Source organism: Vulpes vulpes, chromosome 5, assembly GCF_048418805.1.
Source record: "Vulpes vulpes isolate BD-2025 chromosome 5, VulVul3, whole genome shotgun sequence".
In the NCBI taxonomy this organism is placed as follows: Eukaryota; Metazoa; Chordata; class Mammalia; order Carnivora; family Canidae; genus Vulpes; species Vulpes vulpes.
Window position 1 is genome coordinate 48,033,265 of NC_132784.1, and position 21,376 is coordinate 48,054,640.

General features: G+C 32.8%; 1 protein-coding gene across 7 annotated transcripts in view; it reads right to left on the reverse strand.

The window, feature by feature from the left end:
• The window catches only part of CDH19 (cadherin 19), a 94,004-nt gene that overhangs the window by 31,138 nt on the left and 41,490 nt on the right, over positions 1-21,376 (reverse strand). For all 7 annotated transcript variants that reach the window (XM_025997723.2, XM_025997724.2, XM_072758066.1 and 4 more), the window contains 4 exons: positions 20,386-20,550; positions 13,541-13,722; positions 12,755-13,008; positions 8,572-8,693 (listed from right to left, as the gene is read on the reverse strand). In XM_025997723.2, coding sequence (XP_025853508.2) covers positions 8,572-8,693; positions 12,755-13,008; positions 13,541-13,722; positions 20,386-20,550 — 723 coding nt within the window. The remainder of the gene's footprint in view (positions 1-8,571; positions 8,694-12,754; positions 13,009-13,540; positions 13,723-20,385; positions 20,551-21,376) is intronic.

Genomic DNA, 21,376 nt, shown 5'->3' on the forward strand with positions numbered 1-21,376 from the left:
AAAATGATGGTCAAGTTTAAGGACACCGTCCTAAAACCCAGCAACTATTGAGTATCTGTATATTAATGCATTTAATTCTGATGAATCTATGTATTATTATCCTCCCTAGCTTTACTGATAACAACATTGAAAACTTAGTCCCACAAATGATAGATAAATGGCTTGTCTAAAGTTATAGCTGAAATAGAAAGGGCGGTTTAAGAATCTGACAATAAGTGCTCCTAATGATGGCATCATTTGGTAAGATTTTTAAAAACAAAAATAGAGATTATGGATCTAAATACATTTTAAAATAAAATAAATACAATAAAATCTAGGTGATTTTTTATATATACATTTAGATGGGAGGATTTTCTTAAGTGAGCCAAGAAATATGGAAAATGGAAACAATGAAGGAATGGGAAGATATGGTTAAATGAATTTTTAAAATGCCACCCTCCCTGAACCCCTAAAAAACAAGTAAGAAAAAGCCACAACAAGACACCAGTAATCTGAAAAAATGTTTGTATCATAAGATGAAATTTAAATAGCTCTAATTTTCAAATTTTGACAGTTGATACAAAAAAACAATTTGGAGAAATAACCACAAACTAGAAATTCATGGATGAAAAAAAAATGATCGATGCCAGAGTTTTTCAACCTCGTCACCACTGATATTTTGGACTGGATAATTCTGTTTCAGGGGGCCGTCCTGTGCATTGTAGGATGCTTAGCAGCACCCCTGGCCTCCAATAACTAAATGCCAAAAGCATCCCCCGCACTAGCTGTGACCATAAAAATTGGCTTCAGACATGGTCAAAGAGATTAGGAGGCAAAAATGCCCACATTTTTTTGTATACTTTTTTTATTGGAGTTTGATTTGCCAACATATAGTATAACACCCAGTGCTCATCCCATGAAGTGCCCCATCAGTGCCCACCACCCAATGACCCCATACCCCTGCCCACCTCCCCTTCCATTACCCCTTGTTCATTTCCCAGAGTTAGGAGTCTCTCATGCTTTGTCTCATTCTCGAATATTTCCCATTCATTTTCTCAAAAAAAGAAAAGAAAGAAAGAAAGAAAAAAAGAAAGGAAGAAAGAAAGAAAGAAAGAGAGAAGAAAGAAGAAAGGAAAGAAAGAAAGAAAGAAAGAAAGAAAGAAAGAAAGAAAGAAAGAAAGAAAAGAAAAGAAAGAAAAAGAAAAGACATGATGAAAGTGAAAAAAAAAAATCCCACATTTGAAACATGCTGCTCCATCACAATATTCACAAACACTCTGGCTACCGGAAGTGCAGGTAATAATGACTTAGTCTGTGGGTTCTGTGTTAAATATGAAAAACAGAGATAGTGATGGTGGAGTACTGAGAAATAGTAGGTACGTTAACCTGGTTTAGAACCTAATCTATCAGTAAGTAGATGGTAAGAAATAAACTACACATATCTTTGGCCCCGTAATTCCTTTGGGAATTATGTCTATCTCTGTCTCTCATGAATAAATAAATGAAATCTTAAAATAATAATAATAATAAAATAATTAAAAAATAAAAATAGATTATAATCTTGATTCTCAATTTGACAAAAATGCCCAACTACTGTCTCAGTCACCTCTCTGCAAAATGGAAAAGGCACTAGTAACTAACCTAATAGAGCTATTATAAAGATTAAATTAATTAAAACATATAAAGCATGTATAAGATTATTTAGGGTATACAAGGCAATAAATATTAAATATTACTACTTTATTCATCTACTAACCAGCAATGCTATACACGACATTTTGCAAAGTGATAAAAAAGAGCAAGTTGCAGCATAATATAATGTGTATTTGCATAACATTTTTAATTTTTTTATTTAAAAAATACTCTTAGAAGGTATATACAATTAAAGAGTCAGAATAGGAAGGTTTCTTTGTTGTTTTAATGTCTTTATTTATAATATCCTGTTCTTATGTTACTGGAAAAGCATTATATTTGCAATTGCAAGTACATTAAAAAAAAAAAAAAAGCTAATTCTCCCTGTGAAAATAAGGGAAAAGACTTTCACTTTTTCCTCTTCTTAAAACATGTACTTTAGGAAGCTTATAGTTTAAGTTCTTTGTCTTCTTTTTCTTTTTTTTGAAATGTATATAAACCCTTTAAAAATTGAATAAATGTCTTGCCAACTTTACAACCCAGGCTTGTCTTTATCAAGTACGGGGAGCCAAATCTGAAAAATAATTATCAAGGAACATAGTACTCCTTACTCCCAGTTTCTGTTGGAGAGTGGGAATCTAGTTCAGCAAGGACATCGACCGAAGTCCAAAGCTACCTCTTGTCATAAAAATCTGAGAAATTTAGTTTTCCTTATGAGAAAGCCAGTTAGCAAAAGCAGATGGTCATGCCATCGACCTGCTGAACTCTGTGTGACACGTGGTATTAGGTCTTCCTACTTGAAGGCTAGTACTTGTTTATCCTGAGAACATGATGCTTGATTCCATAATAGGGTGAATTTTCTTTCTGACTTGGAAATCTCAGCAGATTCCCGTAATGCACATCAAATTCTGGTTTAAGGCTTTTCACTATGATGGGGTTGTTTTCTGGGGCAAGATGAGACTGTGTTTATCATTATTTTCCCAATAAATAACAGTTGCAATTATGATAGAAAGTGTAACTTCCAATTAATTAAACATTATAATTTGCAAGGTTTATCACATACCAAGAAATCTAGCCTTTCATATTTATAATCTTAAGATGCATCTTAAGAATTATCATCTTGAGACTCTTCTCCATTGTGTCATGCTCAGAATAAAAATAGATAAGATATAGCTATTTCTAAAGATTTCAGGATAGAATTATTCAAAAATTCAGGCTCATATTTTTTATTGTTTAAACATATATACCCATAGAACAATATTTTTGCTTAAGTAAGCAAAATGGAAAAAGTATTTCAGGCACAAATAATGTTTTTTAAACGTAGTAGGAAATTCATTTAAAGGTTTTATCTTTTTATCTTCCTGGAAAATCTGTTTAAATTTAAATTAAAATTGGTATGACTGTACAAAACATGCATATGTTTTCACAGCTTCATTTAAAAGTAGTTAGTAGTTTTATTCACTTAGCTGACATGCTGATGAATAGCTTGGTGCTTAACTTGGGAAAGTTTCCAGGAAAGAGACTAAAGCATGATGAACTTCATTTCCTAGGGAAACAAATGTTAAAACAGAAAAGATCCTTCCTATAATCAGCCTACCTGTTACATTGTAGGTTTCAATTTATTCACCTTGGGCAGCAAGTATTTGTAACAATCATGTGATTCCCAGTTTTCTACCATTCAGATTATTTGTTCATAATATCATTGAGACTTACATGTCAAATAATTATTTTTTAAAGATTTATTTCTTTTAAAGAAAAAGACTGAAAGAGCATGAGCCAGGGGAGGGGGGAGAGGAAGAGAATCTCAAGCAGACTCACCACTGGGCGCAGAGCCCAACATGGTCTCAATCTCATCACCGTGAGATCATGACCTCAGTTGAAACCAAGAGTCAGATGCTTAACCAAATGAGCCACCCAGGTGCCCTCACACAATTATTTTTGATGATACCATATTAATAAGAAACTGGCACATGCTAATATTTTCTCCAAAATTGTTCTAAAATGAGTTTAATGATGTAATGATGTAATGAACAAGAAAACAAATCCCAGAGAGAGAAAAAGTACATAAAAATTGGTTACCTGGTGTTACAAAAGTTTCTTCTAGACAATTTTTTTTTTCTAGACAATTTTTTAAAATGAAACAAAAGTTTAAAAAAATCTTTAAAGATGAGTTAAATATACATTAACTTTGCAGCTTTCTGAAAATGTTTATCTAATTATATTCTATTTTGGAATTTCATTCCCAATGTTCTAAAATCTCAGCTTTATAATAAATAATAACAGAGGGAATATCATCTCTTTTATCTAAAAGTATTATTTTTTTATTCTAAGAAAACTGATTTAAAAGGCCAGGAGCAGAACAGCATGAACTGTATAATTCCTGTACCTGGTAACATTTCTAATCACTTATTTCTGAAACAGTGATTAACTCCTAAGTATTAAATTCTGTGTAAAATAAATGTATTCAGTTTATATTCAGTTTGCCTTTCACAGGCATTTACAAATTTGTTTTCCTTGATTGCATTTTAATCTTCTTTTATTCATAAATTATTATTATTATTTTAAATATTTATTTATTTATTTGAGAAAGAGAGTTCACTTGAGCATGAGGCAGGGGGCACAGAGGGAGAGAGGAAGGGAGGGCGAATGTGCACCTGAGTGTGGGGCAGGGGGCAGAGGGACACAAAAAAAGAGTGAGAGAGAGAGAGATTCTCCAGCAGATTCCCTACTGAACAAGAAACCTCATAAGGGGCTGGATCCCAGGACCCTGAGACCACAACCTGGGCCAAAATCAAGAATCAGATGTTTAATCCACTGAGCCAGTCAGACATCCCTATAAATTATTTGTTTTAATATAATACTTTATAATCCACAAGATTTTAGGTTTAAAAATTTATAAATTGATACTTTTTTCATCAAATGACCAACTTCAATCACATTTTATGAAATTCTGTATCTAAAATTACATATCTATTAAACTTCTTGTTTTCTTCTATTTTCCCTTGAATTTACTTGCAACCTAATTTATTTTTCCTCAAAATAATTAAAATGTTGTCAAGTCCACTATTTTATTGTTTTTATTTTTATAAAAAGATATATTATTTATTTTAGAAAGAGAGGGAGAAGGAGTGCTCTTGAGTAGAGGGAAAGGCAGAAGGAGAGGAAGAGGATCCTCAAGCAGACTGCTTAGCATGGAGCTCCTGGGGCTCCATCCCACGAGCCTGAGATCATGACCTGAACCTAAACCTAGAGCGGGATACTCAATTGACTAAGCCACCCAGGTGCCCCAAATCTATTGTTTTTAAATGTTACATATGTTTTATTTTGCTCTCTTCAAATGTAAAACAATTGCTTTGATATAGATATGTTATGGCTTTAAAGTTTCATGAGAAAATTTATTTTAAAAAAACATGTCTTTTTTACAGATATTTATTAGAGAGAGCATGCATGTGCACATACACACACATGCACATATGCTCAAGGTGGGAGAGGTAGAGGAAGAGAATCTTCAAGCAGACTCCCCACTGAGTGTGAGCCCGGGTCCGGGCTCTATCCTCTGACCATTGAGATCATGACCTGAGCCAAAATCAAAAGTAAGACGCTTAACCAACTAAGCCACCAGGCGCCCCTAAAAAACATATATTTAACATACTTTTGCACAAGAGGACACTGTTCTTTAAAATCTATTCAAAATATTAATCATTTCCATTTCAATGACTATCACATCACTAGTACACATGCTTTCATCAACAAATGAACATGGACAAAGTGACAGCAACAGAATGAGATGAGCACACCTCAGAGCACAGTCAGAACAAGTATCAAAGTAGAATTTAGCTAACATACTTACAGAGATTATCAACTGTTGGACCCTGACATGGTCAGACAACATGAATTGACTTAGATCCTACACTGGAGTCACTAAGTACAGTAACTTTGCAATTAAACTTTATTTTTTAAGAATAAAAATGTAAAATGAAACTTGGTTAAGATTATTGCATATATATATTTAAATCTGATAACATTGAAAGCAAATATTTTTTACATTCTCAGTAAGTGACAACGTGACATAGTGTGACATAGGATTAAGACATAGGCTTTGGAATCTGGTATGATTGTAATCCATCCCCACTTTCATCAGTTAGCAGCTGGGCAAATAAACTGCGTTAAGTTTCAGATTCATCTTCTCTGAAATAGGAGTGATCTTTGCCTCAAATTTTTATTAAGAGCTGTAAAAATGCTACTAAATGTAGAATTTCACACAAAAAATATATTCATATATATATATACTTTTATAATCATATATATATTTACATAAGTATGTGCAATAAAATTAATCTATTTAATACAATGTAATTCCTGAAAACTCACCAATACTCACGGCCACTTTGCAAACTATGTATTTTATAAACAAATATCTAAAAATGTAAGAAATGACATAGCAGATTTTTTCTCCATGAATCATAAATGGTACCCAGTGTTTAATGTCATTGTTATTCTCTTTTTATTTTCCTCAATATATACACATTATAATATCTATGGTCTTAGTGCAACCTATGTAGTAAGTAATATTGTAAATAGTTGAAACAGTTCAATTTCCTGAATATTATCTGTTCGCACACCCACCCACATATGTAAGTACATTATATTGAACATTTGGGACCATTGTTTTTTCTACTAAAGTGAAGCCTGTTGATCAACTGGTAAGGAGTGATACGTCAGTAAGATCTTAAGTCTCATCTGATTATTTCTGTTGAGTGGGTCGCTGAGTCTTTGGATATCACCTCTGAACACAGTATGTAGTGACATAATTAAATAGAATAGATAATATACTTTGTAGTATATATGCAAATATACATATGTATGTTGAATGAATATTTTTTTGACAGCAGCTATCTTGCAATCCAGAGATTTGTGTTATTATTTTTATTTTATTTTGTAACACTACAATTTAACTCCACTGTCTTCCAAAAAAGGGTGAGGGCCAAGCAAAAATATTTCAGTGTCTCTCTAGAGATCTTCAAGACATCTTTTTGATATAATCATGTTATTAATGGGAATTGCATAATAGACTTATTTTGCAACCTTTCATACCAATTACTCATTCATCCTTTTTTCTATTCATTCTTAAAATATTAGAATGCTTTGTGTCTCAGAACACACATAATACATCTTAAAGATTCTGCTTTCTATAACTCACATTGTAGTACCTCTAATTTAACACAAACTAAATGATATATTCTCACAAAAAAAATCTCCTTTGAATATAAAATAAGCTCACAGCTTATATACATTTATTAAAACATCCTCTTGTAATAGATAAAATAGCATTTTATAGAGAAACACATTTTTCAAAGATGTCTATCCTTCCCTTGAACTGATTTGAATTCTTTTTCTCAATAGTTTTGTAAATAGTGATATTATAAATAATTTGTTCTCAAAAAACCCAATGAATAAACCTCTTGCTTTTAGAATACACATCTTTGTGTTTTCTGACACCAAGAGCCTTGGCATTTCTTCTGTTACAGCAGACTTTCATTCCTTCTAACATTTGCTTCTTATTCTTTGTTGTTAAGTTAAATGGAAAATTCAAAACCCAGACCCAGTCCTCCTGCAGTGTTTCCATACATAGAGCTATTCAATGCATGACAAAAAAAAAATATGCAGGAGATGCTTTCCACTCCACCATATCCCCAGTCAACTGCTTAATAAAGTAAGAAATAAGATATATGTTTAAAGGTTTAAAAAAAAAAACCCACACAAGCCAGAAAAGTAAATTAAAATTTATGCAAAATCAATTATAAAGGATGCATTCCAGAATATTTCACACTCAAAAATTTAATTATTTACTGAACCATATAAAGTAAGCCTATCAATTAAATAAAGGGAATGATCTTGATCATCTTTTATATTGTATTGTATCTATTCCTTTGAGCGTGAATTAAATAATATGTTTCACTTAATAACAAATTAATTGATAATTTTGAAGACACTATACAAGTAGTAAATTAGGACAATTTTATCTACTTTTTACAATCTGAAAATGGAATCATCTGCCTAATTCTGGAAGCAAAACCTCAAAACTAAAAAACATAAATAAAGACAAATAACAAATAACAATAACAATTGGTCCCCACTGAGTATTGAAGATGTGACTGTTAGCACAGCTTCCACTATAAGCTTAATTTGAAAATGTCTTGACTATGATTACTGTTTTTGATGTACCGATGAATTTTAGTTGTTTGACTCCTTCATATTTTTCCCATAATTTCATTGATATGTAAATGCCTGAAGTTTTAAAAGGTTGTGTTGGAGTGTTACCCTATCCCTAATATCCAAGTATATAGCTAACACTTTGATCCAGAAATAGAACAAGGTACAGGCATTCTGTATTTTATTTCCAGAATAGTGCCCTCATGAACTCATACAGTCAGTCTAAACTGATTATGGTTAAATGGTATGATATTACTAGACAATTAAACATTTCTCTAAATTGAAATTTTTCTCTAATGGAAGATTCCTATGAAATGAATATTATAACTTCTTTCCATATATATGTATTTTTTAAGGGTGAATTTTTGAAGGGGGGGATGTACATAAGACTTTCTTTTTTCATTAAACTCATAACTTCTAAGAGAACCTATAGAAAATATATATTAAATATATCCCAGTTTTAAAAATCTTGCAAAATTTATATTCAATTTTTCACAATAAAAAGTCTTAAAGTATTTAGCAGTAAGTATATAAATAAGCTATAATAGGAATGAATAGACACTGGTAATCTAAAATGACAAAATAAAATACACATATATGAATATATATATATATATATATATATATATATATCATTTAACTCCAGTTCCAATAAATTTTAAGCTAGCTTCTTTCCCTGCATTTGGAGATTATTGAATGGTTGAAAATATATGCTGAGCCAATGTGTGGTCCTAAATGAGTACTTACATTTTTCTGTGGCTGTAATACTTAGGTTGTACCAAGCACTAATCTCTCGATCAAGAGGGTTAGTTGTGATGATTGTACCATTGTCATCAATACTGAACACTTTGCTTCTGTTAATAGAATACCTGCACCAAAGAAAAAGGATTCTTTAATTTTATTATTTTATCTGTATAACTGTGATATATAAAACCCTTTTGAGGCAATTAGACAAATTAAATGCGTACTCCATATAGATAATGTAATGCTGAACAATTTTAGAAAGGTGCATGCATATATTTAAGATTCCACTCAGTGAGGATTAAAAAGAAAAGAACTAAACTAAAATGGTCTCAGATTTAAATTGATGTATGCTAAATCTAAACACGTAATTGATTCTCAATCCCAAAAGAAAATTTTGACAAGTGAAGGGTTTAGCTAAAAAGAAATGGTAAAAATGTCATTTGCAAAATTAAGAGAAGTACAATTAAATAGCAGTAAAAATTAATGCTTCTTAACCCTTTTTTCTCCTTTGAAGCAATGTAAAGCATATCCTCACCCTAAACTGCTGAGTTTCTTTCCTACCCATATAGATGCTTGCTAAATCTGCATGATATTATAATTACCTGATTGCTGACATATGAGAACTGTTTGGTTTTGTTTGTCTAAAGAAAAATGCTTTGATAATATTTAATAAAAATGAGATGTGTTTGTGTGTGTGTGTGTGTGTGTGTGTGTATCCTCCAAAAGTAAGATAGTAGATGGAATATGCTGTTAGAGCATGCATGGAAAGAAGCCAGATAAAATTCCCTCATGCAAAAGCCTGGAAAATGATCTCAAACTCACAATGAAAGAAGCCTTTGAAGTACTCAGTATGTGTTATCTACTTGCAAATGATTAATAATAAAAATTAAAGAAGAGTAATAACTTGGGTTCAATGATGACTTCTCATTGCACATATATTCCTGAAGACTTTGATGAGACATCAATGAGGTTTGCCATAATTATGTGGTAAGAGATGAGAATATTTTAATCTTGAATTGACAGGTCTCTACAAATATCACACTGATTTGTAGACTGGTGTTCAGGGGGGAATTAAAATAGAAATTACAGAGAATTCAGCTTTAAGGGAATTTGGTTTCAATTCAATCCCATTTTAAACTTTTATAAGCAATTTACTGCCATATCCACAAATGGTCACATTTCCTACTCAAAGCAGATCTGTTGGCAAAGAGCAATAGTAGTTTAATAGTTAATATCTTGTATTAAGCATCTAGAATAGCCTGTTTCTATAATAAATTATTCGTTAAAACCAATTAAATGTTTGAAGTAATTTTCAAATAAAAGTTTTAAAGATCATGACCTTGCATCATCAGTAACATTTTAAAATAGTCAATACGTGCGCGATTTAAGAAAGGAAAGTTGTGTGCAATACCTTTTAGAAAGAGCTTGAGCTAAAAAGCTTAAAATGTGAAGTTTTGATGTTTGGTTGATTTTGGATTTCTTTTTTATGCAACTCTTCGTTCCTACAAAAATGCTGAATGAATACAATGTGCCCACATTCTCCCATTGCCAACAGCTCTTGCCTGAATGGTAAACAAATGGTTCTTCCATGCATGCTTCTCCAGATGTCTATGCCTCGTGTTCTTAATCCTCATATGCCTCTACAAAAGTACTATTCCCACTTCACAGACAAAGCAACTGAGACACACAAAAGCCACCCCCAGAAACAAATGGGGATTTTTCTAAGTAGGCTGCAGATCTACTAGGTGTTTCAAGGATTTTTAAGTGCTTCCATTAGAACACAGATGAAAGAGGTTTAACGACAACCTCTTCCACAGAAGACTCCTATATTCCCGAAAACCCACAAAGCTCTTCCTATTTGTCACATACATGACTACCCAGGTTATTTATCTTTTTATGTGAATGTTTGGACTTTCCTAAGGAATTGGTCTGAATTCTTGGGCTTGGAGTCATTCATGGCTTTTCCCTATAATATTGTTTAATGTTTATGGGATCAAAAGTTATGTTCTTTCTGATAATGTTAATTTTTGTCTATTCTTCCCCTGCCCTCAGTTGTCTTGCTGAAGACTGACCAATTTCAGGTCTAATTATTGCATTCTTCCTTAATATCTACACCCCATTTTTCTTAGACATTCACCACAAACCTTATTATTATAATTCATGTTCAAGGGATATTTTCTCAAGCTTTTCTGCACTTAACAATGACAACAATGGTGAGAATACTTTGCTAAACCAGTTAATCTCACCGAAGACTTGCTGAAACTGAGCCTGAGAATCTCCATACTTCGGAGAAATATCAGGTAATTCTTACATGGAGGGAAAAACTAAGTTAATATGAGTTATTTGAATTAGGTGTAATGCAATTTGTTTTCTATATGTTAATTTCTTTCCCCAAAATGGGAAACACCCTGAGGGCAAAATAGAATGCCCTTTAATTTCCTTTGGTTTCTGTATGTCTTGCTACGTAGTGAGTATTAAGGAAGATATATCACACTAAAAGTCACATTGAAGTCATTTAGCATTTGATTTCAAACATTTTTTGGATCTTTTGTTCCCCAAGAAACCCATAAAAACAAAAACAGTGGGTGGATACCTACTGAAATGTGTTCAATGGCTATTTTCATCCTAACAAACATATGAAGAGCAGTCTTATTTAAAAGGCACCTCCAGGGACGCCGGGGTGGCTCAGTGGTTGAGAGTATGCCTTTGGCTCAGGGCATGATCTCGGTTCCGGAATCAAGTCCCACATCGGGCTCCTTGCAAGAAGCCTGATTCTGCCTCTGTCTGTGCCTTTGCCTCTCTCTTGTGTATCTCTCATGAATAAATAAATAAATAAATAAATAAATAAATAAATAAATAAATCTTTTTAAAAAAGGCATCTCCAAATGAAACAATGTCCATAAAAGACATTAAAAGCATTCTTTTGATAGGCACTAAAAAATGTTTACAGTGATTAATTTCAGTATAAAGGGAAAAACTATTAGCTAAAATATTCTTGGTAGAAAATCAGGTAACCACCAATAGTGATACTAAAAAACACATAACACCTATTAATATTTGGTTGTGGCTCAATTATTTGGCTCATAGATAGGTAATATTTTTACTTGTAGTAAACACACAACTCTAGTAATTTTGTATTATTTTAAAATTATGCTATGTTTATAAGCATCATTTCAAGCATTTATCATCCATCGCCTACTTATACCACTATGATTATTTAAATTGTTTCCTATGTTTATTATAAATGATAGTATAATAAACATCTTAATCCGTAAAGGCATTATTTTAGAATTATGTATTCTTTAGTATTCTCAAAATACATAGGTGACTATATATACTACTTTTAAAAATCTAATTACTGGGTTCTAATTATATACATGAAATATGACATATATACTTATGTTTATTACAGAAAGTACTATTACTCAATGGGAACTATATCTAAATATCAGAAGGCAGTGTTTTATGATTAGGAATTACACTGGGAAAGTGGGAGCATTTCTCTGTTTCAAAAACTTAAAAGAAGCTTCTTTGAATCAAAGCCCCTACAAAATACAAAGCAATAGCCACATCTTAATAAATACATGGAAGTTTGTAAAATTCTCAGAACTGTGAAGCATGGAGAACAGAGGAATAAGGGAAGGTGGTGGAAGGAGACATGTAACAGGTTTTATTTTCCTGTCTGACCAGGTCTACAGTCAAATACTGAAAAAATATGAAAATATAGCACCTGAAAATAACAGACTAGATTAATAGATGGTAAATATTATTTAACTGCAACACAGAAACTTGTTCCTAACCAAGTGGACTAATTTCATGTTTACTATTTTAAGGGTATCCTGTGAAAGCTTTCTCAATTTTTAAATATTAATTTAGTAATATTTAAATAGAGCATATTTTGGTCAGATTTGCTTCTGACTTAGCATAATCAATGGTTTCTTTTCCCTCACCCCAATCAATAGAGCTGATTTCATTGAATTCTGGTTGGTGACTGACAACTATACAGCTATAATTGCTTATTTTACCACAACTTTATCAATAGTTAACTGGTTTAAACTGTTGCACCTTTAATAAGTGCCACATAAAGGAATAACGGATTTATCTTTGTTACATTTCTATGACATTTTATTTTCAGGCTAACTTGTAATCACTCATTTATTAATACAAAGCTGCTTTGCACACATACCTGATGGGAGATTTCCTCTGATCTGGATCTGTGGCAGAGACCATGCCTACAAATGATCCATGTGGGCTTTCTTCCAAGATTTCAAATAGGTAATATGGGAGGAGGAAAACAGGAGGCTCATCCTCATCCTCTACCTGGACCCTTACGAAGGTGGTAGAAGCTTCAACATGGTATTCCATAAGGTGCTCAGCAACATGGCGGTTTTTAACATTTGCTCTGATAAGATAGTGGTTCTGGTGCTCAAAATCCACTTTCTACAAAGAAATACAGTGTGCAGAAGAATAAACAGCTTCATTAACCCAAGGCATTATTTAAAAAAAAAAGTTTGGGTTATTAAGTCTTAGTTGCTTTTTAGTTACGTTTTGCTTCTTATGTACTTGCTTAGATCCCTCCGATATTATCATTAAGCAGCTGCATAGCAAATCTCTGTGTTTTGTTATTTACATCTATTATAAAATGTTTTGGATTTTAGGATTAAAATTATACTTTCTGGGCATAAATATCCTATAGGATTGAGTATTAATTTTAAGATCTTTCCAAAAAGCTTGTCCTCTAAAAATCTTTAAAAAAATAATAAAAAACCTACTCTACAAATAATTTGAGACTCTGTAATAGCTCTGTCTCATCTCTGAGTTCCTTTGCTCCCTAAACCATAAATCACATTTCAATTCAGTTCTCATTTCAATTACTTAATGAAGCAATAACTAACTGGTTATACAAAATAAGTATATGTATTTCTGATTTGATTTTTATCATCTGTGAAGTAAATATTATAAATATATCTACCTTTTTTAATATAACTATTCCTTCTTGTGTCTCATTATTAGTTATTATGTCAAATGTCTGTGAATCATCTTCAATGCTGTAATCCATTTCTGCATTCTCTCCAATGTCATTATCATATGCCATGATTCTTCCTATTGAAGTCCCAGTGGGTGCAGATTCAGAAACAGTTAGGCGGTATAACCCTTTAAAAACAAAATGCAGATACTTCACACAAATAATAAACATAAGGAACTCTCAATTTTAGTGCCTTTTTTTGTGGACTATGGGAAAACCCATACCCCCTCACTTTCTACCAGTTAACTTTTCCTAGATCAATATCTATCTCTCTAACATCTATCTATCCATCCATTAATCTATCTATCCCTTCTTTTTGTAATCTGTATTCTGTATTTCCCTAATATCCTACTTGAGCATCTATTAATGTCTCTCAAATATAGCTTAGGAAGTCCTATCACCAGTACATATATTTTCCAAACTTCTATTCATATGGATCCTTTGCTGATATTTTTGCATTTATTTTATTATATCCTTCAACCATCCCAATTAAGTTTTCAACTTCACTCTGATACCTAAAGTTACTAGTAAATGTAAGTGTGAATTAGAGATGGGAAAGAATAAATAAGTGAGCTGTAAGTATAATAGTCTGATTTTTAGATTCTGAGCCTGAGTGCATTGGCCATAATGGAAATGAAAAAAAAAAAAAAAAAGAAAAGAAAAGAAAAAGAAAAAGGGGATCCACAAGACTTAGTGAATGGATGCAGTAGTTTGAAAACCATGCTGAAATCAGATGACCCCATCCTTTTGGTTACATGAAAACAATGGCACTTATATTTGAAATACATAAATGTAAATAATTAGCTTTGCTTCCTTTATTTTTCAGAAGTAACTTGCATAAAGATGATAAAGAGTTAGCCATTTGTAAGTTATTATTTGTGATTTATGTTAAGATGTGGGAAATAATAATATATGTCATTATTCTAAAGAATGAAACTTGGGGGCCCTGGGTTGCTCCTTTGGTTAAGCATTTGACTGTCGCTCAGGTCCCGTTCTCAGGGTCCTGGGATCAAGCCCCACATCAGGCTCCTGTCTCAGTAAGGAGTCTGCTTCTCCCTCTCCCTTTGCCCCTTCCCTCAATTATGCCCTCTTTCTCTGTCTCTCTCTCTCTCTCTCTCTCAAATAAATACATCTTTATAAAAAAAGAAATGAAACTTTGTAGAATTTAAAAAAGGAACATGTAATAAAATTTTTCTTTAAAGAGATTGATTTTCTTAGAATATAGCAAGTCACTTCACAGATTGCCTTGTGAGATTATCCTCTCTTTTTTTAAAATGGGTGAAATGTCACTTAAAAGTTGCTAATATTTTTACAATCTTCAGAAAGCAACAGCTTAACTGTGCTGCAAAGTGGTTGTGTGATTTTCCATTGTGGGAAAATGCATACTATAGAAAACAGAATTTCAGGAAGAGGGAAGTGAGAGCCAAAAGGCCACAAAACCAGTGATTAAAGTTTTCCAGTGACCTAGGTAGGTCAATTGCCTGATGTTGGTTTGTCCATGAAAAAAAAGTGTAGAATGCTAGTACATGAGCTCCCTGAAGTAATGGAACAGGACTGGATAAGGGCAAATTGTTTAGGACAATGGAGGTTATATTAAGGCCTGTGACTTTTTCTGTGAGTGACATGGTAAGACATTTGAGTGATATAATCTGACCTGCATTTCAGCAAAGTCACTCAAGTTGTGTTGGAAGTAGACCAGAGGAGAATAGAGGTGGAAGCAGAGAGACTAGATGGAAGCCTATGACAATAATGGAGACAAATTAAGAGGGTAGTATGAACCACAGTTGCAAATACAATTGTTGAGAAATATTCAGATTAGGGGTATTTTTAAAAGATCCCACAGGATCTGCAGAGGACTGAATTTCGGATATGAGAGAAAGAATAGAGGGGAAGGTGACTTCAAAATCTTTAAACAAATAAGTTTTGCTTTTTATTAGGAGAGATTGTGTGTGTGTGTGTTTGTGTGTGTGTGTGTGTGTGTGAGAGAGAGAGAGAGAGAGAGAGAGATCACATGTGCACATGCAGTCACAGAACATTGAAAATCAGAGACTAGCAAGAATTTTGCAAAACTGATCATCAATTCAGTTGGAGTTGGAAATTAGAGTTGACGCAGATTTGGCTCAGTGTAATCAAAGTTGGGTTGTTTGAATTGAATTGAATGGGTGAGATTTTGCCCTGAGCAATACAAAGGCTGGGTTTGATAGTCTTTGAAATGAGAAAAGCTATGAAAAGAAGAGGTTTAGAGGAGAAGATAGGCATGATCAGAAACTCAAATATATGTCTAGTTTAAATATATATAGCACATAAATGAAGATACTGAGTAGACAGTTGTATATACACATGTGTAGTTCAGTGCAGGGGTTGGTTTATACTGGAGGTATGTATCTGGGAGAGTCAGCATAGAGGTAGCATTTAAAGTCACGTGGCCAGATGAGAATATCAGGAGTGAATGAAAAAGGATGAGAAATGATATTCTAAGGCCTGACAGTAGAAATACACAAAATTTACAGTATGTAAATGTAAGGAGGAAGCAAAGATGATTAAAAAGTGACCACTGAGATGGATGAAAAAGCACATAAGAACGGAGTAATCCCTATCAAGTCTTGCTGAAAAATGACTGTATTAGGACTGAGAATTTATTGGATTTGATTGCACATAGATTATTGATAGAATCGACTGGATCAGTTTGGCTAAGCAGTGTGGATGAAACTCTACTGGAGTGGTCTCCAGAGAGTTTATTTTTATTTTTATTTTTTTAAATTTATTTATGATAGTCACAGAGAGAGAGAGAGAGGCAGAGACACAGGCGGAGGGAGAAGCAGGCTCCATGCACCGGGAGCCCGACGTGGGATTCGATCCCGGGTCTCCAGGATCGCGCCCCGGGCCAAAGGCAGGCGCCAAACCGCTGCGCCACCCAGGGATCCCTCCAGAGAGTTTAAAAGACAGTAAATAAGATAATGAGTTTGACATTTCATATTTTTTAAATATTTTATTTACTTACTTGAGAGAAAGAGAGAGAGAGCACGCACAAGGGGAGAGGGAGAAGCAGACTCCCTGCTTACAGGGAACCCAGCACGGGGCTTGAAACCAGTACCCTAAGATCATGACCCGAGCCCAAGGCAGATGCCTAACCAACTGAGCCACCCAAGCACCCCTCAACATTTTAAAAATTCTTTTCTCTAAAGGAAAAGAAAATGAAGCATGATTAGCTAGATACAGAAGTGAATCAATAATGTATTTATTTTGTTTTGTCTTTAAGATGAAAAGAATGACAACCACATGTTTGAATGTTAATAGTAATTAACAGGCAGAGTAGATGCCCTCGATTGAGAGGTGAGGGGAGGTTGTACATTTCAGAGGACATATGTATTAAATATTTAAAATGAGAGGAGGACAATAGAATTGAAATCAGGGAAAATAATTTAAAGAATAAGGAGGTCAGCATGCTTCTGTTCTGGAACAACTGCCAATACACATTTATTCACATGATTATGGTGTGGCATGGAAACAGAGAAAACTATTTTAAAGAGTGAGGTAACTTTATGGTACTAGAAACATGTTCACCACACTCAAATTTGAAAATAGTAATGCTATCATTTTATATGAGGGGTGTGGTTAGCTATAAGAATTTTAGAAACTATTTTAAATATTCTAATTTGTTCAGATATATGTCAATGTATACATACATTGTTATTTATACTTATAGATATTATGTTTATCAATTTCATGATGTTAAAGTTAAGAAAAATGAAAAGAAATAAGTATGGCAGCAGAAACTTCAAGGGCATTTTTGTCTCAACAAACATTCTTTGGGCATACTGCCTTCCAGATTCTTCAACTTATTATTTCACCTTCATCTGAATAAAACATAGACTAGATTTATTCAATATATTTTTCTGTATTTATTATATGGCAGTCATTTCATAACGTCCTGAGTATTTCAGATTACATTACACATCACCTTCTTGTCTTTAGGACACACACTTTGTAGAGATAGTCATATACACGATGCATTTATAACATGAAGATGAAGGTCACAAACTGCTGCCTTATTACCTAAATTCCATCCAAAGAGGAGCTGTTTCATTGACTTATAAAGAAATCAAGAGCGGTGACTCAAATGATACAAAGTTGCATCATACCTCATATTGCATACCTTAAATCTATATGATTTTTATTTTTAAAAATGGCCACATCCAGATTTATAATTTTTTTGAAAAGTCAGAAGATCTAATAACTCTGGGCTTTGCACAAATTAGCTGAACTGCATTATGTCTGCATCACTTAGGGGGGTGTGTGTGTGTGTGTGTGTGTGTGTGTGTGTGTATGTCGGTGTGTGATCTACTTTTCTCTTTGATACATGCTTATATATTCCACCTATCATGATAATTGCTCATGATTTCTAGAATTGCTTGTAAATGCATTTCTGTTGCTAAGAAAGAATCCCCTGCGGGGAGGGGAATCTCTTAAGAAAAAAATAATTTCTCCCAGACTTTCACAAAAAACTCCTTCTGAAACACAACACGTGATTTAACTTGTATTTATTAGTTATTAGAGCAATTGGGACCTATTCATGCAACAAAAGTAAAATATATCTACACATATATGGTCAGTTTATTTATGTCAAAGGAGCCAAAAATATGCAATAGGTAATGTCAGTCTCTTTAATAAATGCTATTGGGAAAATTGGACAACCAAATGAAAAAGAATGTTACAGGACCACTATCTTACACCATACACAAAAATTAACTCAAAATGGATTAAAGACTTGAACTAAGACCTGAAACCATAAAACTCTTAGAAGAAAACATAGGCAGTAAGCTCCCTGACCTAGGTCTTGGTTATGATTTTTTATATCTAATATCAAAAACAAAAACAACAGAAGAAAAATTGAGTGTACTATATCAAACTAAAAGCTTCTGCACAGCAAAGGAAACCATCAAAATGATGAAAAGAGAATTTACTGATGGAAGGAAATATGTGTAAATTATATATCTGATAAGATATTAACATCCAAAATATATATGAACTCATACAACTCATTATCAAATAATAATAATAATAATAATAATAATAATAATATTAAAAATGGACACAAGACCTGAACAGACATTTTTCCAAAGAAGGCATACAGATGGTTAACAGATCTATGAAACAATGCTCTATATCATTAATCATCAGGGAAATGCAAATCAAAACCATAATGAAATATTACCTCACATCTGTTGGAATGGCTATTATTTAAAAGACCAGAAATAAGAAGTGTTGGTGAGGATGTGGAGAAAAGGGAACCCTTGTGCATGGTTAGTGGGAATAAATTTGTGTACCCATCGTAGAAAACAGTATGGTAGTTTTTCGAAAAATTAAACATAGAACTACCTTATGATCTAGCAATTCCATTCCTGGGTATCCATCCAAAAAAAAATGAAAACACTAATTAGAAAAGGTATCTGCACTATCATGTTCATTGCATTATTATTCACAATAGTCAAAATACGGAAACAAACTAAATACCCATCAATGGATGCATGGATAAAGAAATTATGATACACACATACACACACATGCACGTGGAATATTACTTATTCATAAAGAAGAATGATATCTTGTCATTTGCAACAACATAGATAGACTTCAAGGACATTATGCTAAGTGAAATAAGTCAGAGGAAGACAAAGACCATATGATCTCTCTTATATATGAAAGACTGTGTGTGTGTATATTCATATGCATAAATCATAGGTGAATATAGAAATAGGTGAATTGTTTTTATTTGTTCTTAGTTTTAATATGTCAAACAAAATTAAAATTAAAAAATAAAATAGTATCACTTGAGATAATTACTGACAGTAGACAAAAAAATAAATGCCCCATAATATCTGTGTTCTAATACCTCAGAACATGTGAATATATTACATAAAGTGAAAAAAGGTAATTAATGTTGCAGGTAGAATTCATATTGCTAATTTGCTGACCTTGAGATATGGAGATTGTCTTGGTTTATCCAAGTGGGCCTGATCTAATCACATCAATCCTTAAAGTGAAGAAGAGGCAAAAGTGCAGGTCAGAGAGATGACAGTGTGTGTAGGATTTAACACCCTTTGCTGTGTTTGAGGTGCATGAGTTTATACAAGAATCAGAAAGATGGGGATCCCTGGGTGGCGCAGCGGTTTGGCGCCTGCCTTTGACCCAGGGCGCGATCCTGGAGACCCAGGATCGAATCCCACGTCGGGCTCCCGGTGCATGGAGCCTGCTTCTCCCTCTGCCTGTGTCTCTGCCTCTCTCTCTCTCTCTGTGACTATCATAAATAAATAAAAAAAAAAATTAAAAAAAAAAAAAAGAATCAGAAAGATGCCTTAAGGAGCTAACAGTGTCCTTCAGCTGACAGCCATCAAGGAAACAGTGACCTTAATCCTATAAACATAAAAAACTGAATTTTGTCATCAACCAAATCCAAAGAAATGGATTCTCCCCTGGATCCTTGGAACACAGCCCTGCAGACACCTTGAATTTAATATGGTGACACCTGCAACAGGTTTCATTAAGATAATAATTTAAGACATGAAGTTTGTGGAAATTGTTATAGAAGCAATTTAAAAAGCGACAGTAGTCTTTCATTTATATTTGTCTTTTCACACTAATAAAAATAATCACATATAGAATAATTGACAAATTTATCTTATACAATTTTAGTGCTTTTGTAGTGCTTTAGATGCAAACCCTACTATCTGCATATATTTAATGTAAGTATAATTATGTTTTAATGAAAATTCAAGATGTTTTCTACTTACTTTCCTTAAATATAGGTTTATTGTCGTTAACATCAGAAAGTTTAATTAATACACTTGTTGTTCCAGACAGAGCTCCAGGCAGACCAATCATATCTTTGGCTTGAATAATTACCCAGTATTCATCTTGCAGTTCTCTATCCATTTTAGAAGATATTCTTATGACTCCTTTAAAAATGTAATAAAACATAATTTATTATTTCATATTAATCATGGTATTCTCTTAGTTAATTTCTTAAGAATTAAATCATACAATAATTCTTTTGACACATCTTAAGTCACTACAATATGCTAGACACTGTCTTGGAGAAAATAATAATAATATTAATTAATAATAATAATAACAATAATAAATACCAACTCTGTCTAGAGTTTAAAGTAATCATCAGAATACTAAAAACACTAGTAAACCCTTAAGAAAATAACTATGTTAATATAATCTACAGGTAGAAAAGAAGAATATCTTATTTTTACCTCAAATTATTTTCTGCTATCTTCCCTAACATAATATTCGTGTGCTACAATTAACTTCTCCCTTTTTTAAACTTCTCCCTTAAATTTGAAGAACGTTAATTATAAACAAATGTGTAAATTGCAAAACCAAATTTATGCAAAAAATATTGTGCACCTGTGATGTTAAAGTCTATTTTAAGTCATGATATATAAAGAAGGGTTTGTTTTTGACCAACAGTTATTCATAATCTACCAATAGAGATAAATATGTACGCAGATTTTCAAACTCAAGATGGATCATAATAAATATCAACTTTCTACAAAATTAGTGAAAAACTAATTAATTATCACTGAAAAAAATAAAACTAGGAGAAATTTAAGGTGGTGCATAGGACAAGAGGATGCTGGCCTAAAAATTTTGGGAACACTAACACAAAGAAAGAGAATGGCCAGTCCTCAACTGTGTCTGGGGAAAGGTGTTCATTAAAAGACTGTGAGATCTGTAAAATCACAAAAGGATAAATTGGGCCATATTGTGATG